The sequence below is a fragment of the Suricata suricatta genome, chromosome 14 (assembly GCF_006229205.1).
Source record: "Suricata suricatta isolate VVHF042 chromosome 14, meerkat_22Aug2017_6uvM2_HiC, whole genome shotgun sequence".
In the NCBI taxonomy this organism is placed as follows: Eukaryota; Metazoa; Chordata; class Mammalia; order Carnivora; family Herpestidae; genus Suricata; species Suricata suricatta.
Window position 1 is genome coordinate 45,915,085 of NC_043713.1, and position 6,405 is coordinate 45,921,489.

The 6,405-nt window shown below is 40.9% G+C and overlaps 1 protein-coding gene across 2 annotated transcripts in view; it reads right to left on the reverse strand.

Moving 5' to 3' along the window:
- Positions 1 to 6,405, reverse strand: part of CABYR (calcium binding tyrosine phosphorylation regulated) — a 19,331-nt gene that overhangs the window by 11,517 nt on the left and 1,409 nt on the right. For both annotated transcript variants that reach the window (XM_029921362.1, XM_029921363.1), the window contains exons 2-3: positions 5,141 to 5,313; positions 4,989 to 5,042 (exon numbers count right to left, since the gene is read on the reverse strand). In XM_029921362.1, the coding sequence (XP_029777222.1) occupies positions 4,989 to 5,042; positions 5,141 to 5,288 (202 nt within the window). In that variant the 5' untranslated portion in view covers positions 5,289 to 5,313. The remainder of the gene's footprint in view (positions 1 to 4,988; positions 5,043 to 5,140; positions 5,314 to 6,405) is intronic.

The following is a 6,405-nucleotide window of genomic DNA, read 5'->3' on the forward strand; positions in this document are numbered from 1 at the left end:
TGGACCTCGAGGGTGTCATGCTAAGCGAAATAAGTCAGGTGGAGAAGGACTGATACCATCTGTTTGAACTCATAGGTCTAACAGGAAAACAGGAGAAACCTAATGGAGGACCATGGGGAGGGGAAGGGAGAAGGAGAGTTGGGGAGAGGGAGGGACGCAAAACCTGAGAGACTATTGAATACTGAAAAATGAACCGAGGGTTGAAGGGGGAGGGGGAGAGGGACGGGGAGAAGAGGTGGTGGTAATGGAGGAGGGCACTTGTGGGGAAGAGCACTGGTTGTTACATGGAAACCAATTTGACAATAAACTATTTAAAAAAAATAAATGATAGTGGTAGAGACCACCAAAAAGAAAAAAAAGAAAGGATTATGCTAAATCTAATCTGCATGGGCTCTATAAATGGGACAACAAAGCCTGATAACAACACGTCTGTTTACACTATTGTTTACTGAATATTTTATTTATTTATTTTTATTAAATAATTTTTAATGTTTATTTTTGAGAATGAGCAGGGAAGGGGCAGAGAGAAAGGGAGACAGCATCTGAAGCAGGCTCCAGACTCTGAGTTGTCAGCAGAGCCCAATGTGGAGCTCATACTCACAGAGTGTGAAATCATGACCTAAGCCAAAATCCCATGCTTAGCTGACTGAGCCACCCAGGCACCCTGGTTTAGTGAATGAACTCTGAGCCCAGTGTTGAGACCTGCCACTCAGAGAAAAATATTCAAGATATTACTGCTCAGGGACAATGCCACAGGTCATCCAAGAGTTCTGATGGAGACGTACAATGAGGTGAATGCACTTTTCATACCTTCTAATACGTCATTACTGCAGTCCATGAATCAACAAGTAATTTCAACTTTCAGGTCTCATTGCTTAAGAAATACATTTTTTAAGGCTATAGTTGCAAAAGGTAATGATTCCTCTGATGGATCTGGGAAAGTCATTTGAAAACCTTTGGAAAGGAGTCACCATTCTAGATGCCATTATAAACATTCATGATTCATGGAATGAGGTCAAAATATCAACATCAACAGGTACCTGGAAGAAGTTAATTCCAAAGTCATGAATGATTTTGAGGTGTTCAAGACGTCAGTGGGGGGAGGTCACTGCAGATGGGATGGAAGTAGCAAGAGAACCAGAATTATGAGTGGACCCTAAAGATGGGACTGAATTGCAGCGATCCCATGACCACACCTGAACAGAGGAAGAGTTGCCCTTTATGGATGAGCAAAGAAAGTGATTTCGTGAGATGGTCTACAATCCTGGTGAAGACTGTTGAAAGAATTTAGAATATTCTATAAACTTAGTTGATCAAGCAGCAGCAGGGTTTAGGAAGATTGACTTCAATTTGAAAGAAGTTCTACTGTGGATAAAATGCTATCAAATAGCATCATATGCCATAGAGAAATCATTCGTGAAGAGTCAGTTGATGTGGCAAACTTGATTGTTGTCTTATTTTAAGGAATTGCTACAGATGCTCCAGCTTTCTGGGACCACCACCCTGATCAGTCAGCAGCCATCGACATCAAGGCATCTCTCTGGAAGCTCGGATAGTAGTTCCTCTCTCTCTCCTTTTCTTTTTTGTAATAAAGTTTTTATTTTAATTAAGGTATGTACACTTACTTTTTTAGACATAATGCTATTGCACACTCAATAGGCTACTGTATAGTATAAAACAACTTTTTCTATGTACTGTGAAACCAAAAAATTTCATTTGACTGGCCTTGTTGCAATATTTGCTTTATTATGGTGGTCTGGAACTGAACCCACAATATCTTCAAGGTCTGCCTGTACTCAATAATTCCATTCCTTTTTCCTTTCTTTTCCTACCATATACTACTAAGTGGTAGAACATAAGAGACAACTCTTTTGCCTTAAAATATAAGCTAAGTGTCTAAAATCCCCCCAATTAATGATTCATTTCTTTTGATGAAGAAACTCTCCTGAGAAGACTGAACAATTGGGGCACTTTCACAGATTCATATGGTAGTGAGATCTGTTTCATCAAATTGCAGTAAAATAAGAAGGGGATCCAAGAAAGTGTCTCACTGCATGAACTGCTTTGGAAATGTACAGATATGGGTGAAATGCCACAGTGGAGGCCTGGACAGAGTCAGGGACCATCCCAAAAGTCCTAAGCTTTGGAAATTAGGAAAATGATGAGAGACAACAGAGAAGTGAGAAAGTGTACTTCGTATTTGGTTCTTTTCCTCCTCCCTCTTCCATCACCTGAATTTGCATGAATCTTTAAAGGCACCAGGGAGATGGGTGAATACTGCTGGTCCTATGAAGAAGCCTACCGAAAATGGACCTCCTTCCAAGAAAAATCCAGGATGAAGTAGTAAAGCAAACGGTATGTGCAGGGATGTACTGTAGACATAAAACAAATGTCTGTCACAGTCACATCTGATAGTTGGGAGATGAATGGAGACCATTGCATTAGGGATGGGAGCTGGCCTTTGCCTCACATCAGCAAGCTCTAATAGCTGCTACCGCCTGTAGGTTGACCTAGCTGCATGCCAGGGAGACTGAAAGACCAAAGTAAGGGTCAGTTGACATGGTCCCAAAAGAATGGTCCATTTTTCCATATTGCACATCACTGAAAGCCTAGGAGAGCCACAACCCTTGGGACCAACAGAGCATATCAGGTACTATAGGGGCCACCAGACATAACCGTGGGATCCACAGAAGGGAAGTCTGCTTAGAGAAGGTGCCGCAAATTCTACCTACATTTTTATTGGAGAGAACCCAACAGCCATGCTGCCAAATATACTTGGCACCCCCACAAGAATAGCATTTGGGGATTTAAACCAGTTAGAAGACAGGAGGAGGTCATGCAGGGGAGGAAACAGCCTACCGAGTGGAAACTGCCTGTATATCCCTAGATAGTTCCCCTTTAGCCTAGAGCAATGCTTTCCTGGATACAGAGGGACTCACGCAGTCTCTAGGATGGGACCTAAGTTAATGGACACTGTTTGCCATTAAGAAATCAGCTGATATAAGAATAAAAGGCAGATAAATCAGCCAAACTGGTATTAGTAACAATGAACTCGATATATTTTCTGCTCATATCTTCATGTTACCTTCCTGCCTCCCCAGCAAACTAGAATAAGCAATGTTCATTTCTACTCTACTGCTGCAGAGCAGTCTATGGCTATAGTCGTACTGTGAGCTGAGTTTTAGGATTATCTGTAGGCTTGTGTCCATTTCCCTGGCACCTGTAGTTACTGGAGGAGAAAAGTCACATTTATTTCCCTCTCCTTTCCTCCATCCAACGTCCACCTGTTCCATTAGTTCAGCCTGTTAAGTAATCCACATTAATTTAGTCCACTTGCTAAGCTGAATGGTGGATACATTCTTCAGTACACAAATGAGACTCAAAAGTGCCTGGGTGGCTCAGGCAGTTGAGCATTTGACTTCTGCTTACGTCATGATCTCACAGTTTGTGAATTCAAGCCCCACGTCGGGCTCTGGGCAGACAGCTCAGAGCCTGGAACCTGCTTCAGATTCTGTGTCTCCCTCTCTGTCCCTCTACTTGCTCTCTGTCTCTGTCTCTCCCTCTCTCTCAAAAATAAACATTTAAAAAATGGGGGAAAAAAGGCTACCAGTTAGTTACCTCCCACCATCAAGGTTTATTGACTAGATCGCCATTCTCTAACATAGTAAGCCTGCACAGTCCCAATCCTCTCAAACATAGCTCCTGGTGGAGAGGGCACTGCTAAGCACAAAGCCCAGAATAATCTTGACTTCTTAGGAACGGAGCCTCATAGGGAAGGAGAGAGTTGTCTGTTCCAGATCTTGTCTGTCCTGCTGGTGGTAAGCAAATCCCAGACCTGTCTCTCATGGGACGCAGGGATCAGGACCCTGCAGGAAGCAGCTACAGTAGATAGTAAAATCTTCCTGAACCACAGCAATTGACTCTCCCTGCCCTTTCAAATGCTGACTCTTGCTAGTCTTAGTCTTATTTTCCGTTTTGGGTCTTTCGCTGCAGACTCAAATCTTCATGATTTTCCTAGTTCCTACTCCTGACTTCTCCCTATCTTGACTAGGTTATCTGTTGGCATCACCAAATGGGTAGAGGTATTAATAGTGGCTTAAACTCACTGATGTACCTTTTCTTTCTCTACAGTCATTCCAAAATGTTGGCCAGCCAATAAAGCAAAAATTATTTTGTTATGTATCTGCCTGACCAGGAGTCTCCCATTTTCTCCACAAAATTCTGCCAGAAGCTTCTTCTTACCATTCTTTGAGACATGCATGCCTGTCCTTGGGATGGCCCTTTTGCTTTTGGTGATCTGCCCAAAGATCTGCTTTTGGTGATCTCTCTCCCCATCCTACTTTTCTCAGTGCTCCTCTGTCAATGCCCTTTCATGCCATCACATCCACGTAGACATTTACACACACACACAGAAAGCACAACTTCTTTTCAAAGCAGGTATACAGCCCTATGTCACAGAGATGAGCTGGAGAAGACTACTTTCTATGCAAAACTTGGAACAGAAAAGGTGGTCAGAAACACCTAACTGATCTCTTGCCCTCCAACTGAACTACAGTTAACCTATCATAGGGACCAAGAAAGAGAAAAGGATGTTTCTTTCTTAGTAAAAAAAAAAAAAAAATCTTCAAGAAGTGTTTATACAACTTCCCTAAGGAGTGCATCTATTTCCACAACATCCAGTTTTCTTCAAAGTTCACTGTACTTCCTTAAAGATAGGGGCATGAGTCACAGTTTATACACACTGTTCTAGGTCTCGTTTTACCAAATGGTTTGTAGAAGATGAGTATTTCCTATTTTTGTCTTTTAAAGATTTTAAATCCTCCAAAATGTCAGTCTCCAGATTTTCAAAAAATGGATCCGATAATAAAAATGAAAGTGTGATTAAACACAATATTTATGGGCATCATGCTTAAGCTTGAATGTATGCTAGCAATGATGCAGTGATTTATAATGAGTATTATTAAACTGTTACTACTTGTGGTACTTACCTTTAATCTGATAAAATTGTTTAACCAGATCTTTTATATCCAGAGCAGTAGTCCCTGAAGGAATAAACGCAGGAAATTAGATACATCAAATTCCCAACTTACAACGTCTTCCTTTCCAAGCAACATATAGATAATCTCAAGGAATAACAAACCTTCTCTAAACACAAGGAGTTCTTTAAAATAATCTGCTGCAAACTGGGTGATGTTTGGCGGGTTGTTTTTGAGAATGGCTCTGCTAAGTCCCTCGAGCAGAGTCTTGAGGCCATAAGGTATGACAAGTCTGGGCTTTGAAGAAATCATTTGTGCAGGGTGTCTGTAATCTCAACTATAATGGAGAAAAACAAGGTCTTACAAAGAGTATATGATAGTTTCTAACAACAAATCTGTTTCCTATAGAGATCATTAACTTTAGTTCTAACATCTCAGGCATTTATTCTAGCAAAGTCAGCTAATTCTTAATGGGAGCACGCATGCACGCACATGTACACACACACACACACACACACACACACACACACACACACTAGATTATGTGCAGATGAGCAATGTAGTACTATTAGAGAAATCCCTCGGGAAAGCCCTGGCAAGAACTCCAGGATGATAGTAGAAACAAAGAAGAACCAACCAAACAAAACTTGTTTCTGTAAAATTTAGTGAATGTTTTGTACAGAATTTTAAGAAAGATAAATTAAGCTCGTGTATCTCTGTGTAAACAACATCTTTCAAAGCTAAATGGGCCCCGGCTTTTTTTTTTTTTTTTTAACTTCATCATATAGAATTGTAGAATAGAGTTTCTACCAGAAAACATCTCTTCCCTCATTTTTCTAAATATATCCCTGGACACGTTGATCGTCCATCAGTATACAATTTTTAGCCCTTAATTTTGCTTTAACATTAATCACATTCGGTATAATTTACTTGTGGTATCACACCACCCACTACCATACACACCTCTCTTCTTCTAACCTCCCTTAACCTCTGCCCTAGATTTCCCTCTCCCCCTTCTCCCGCCTTTCTGGATTTTAAGTGGTACCAAGGGTATTGCATAGTCTAACCTGTAATTCTCAAGAGTTGCAGAGATTGCTGTCCTAAATTGTGTGTGTGTGTTGTTTCACTGTACAAGAAGATTTCAGAAGGTTTATAAATACATGTAAAGAGCAAAAGTAACTATTTAAGGGAACGAGTTCAGTGGTTAAGGGAAAAATTATGGTAGGAAAAATATGATGAATCCATTGGTAGGGCTGGTATCTCAGTAGAAGCCAGCCGGCCATCACAAAGTAGGAAACACTTGGTTAAATTATTGTTTCCGAGATTAAAAAAAAAAAATAGTTGCCTAGGAGACTCACAGGTGTTCCCAACACTGAGCCCCAGGAGAAATTTCTCCCACAGGTCCTCATAAAGGGAAGAATAGTGTGCT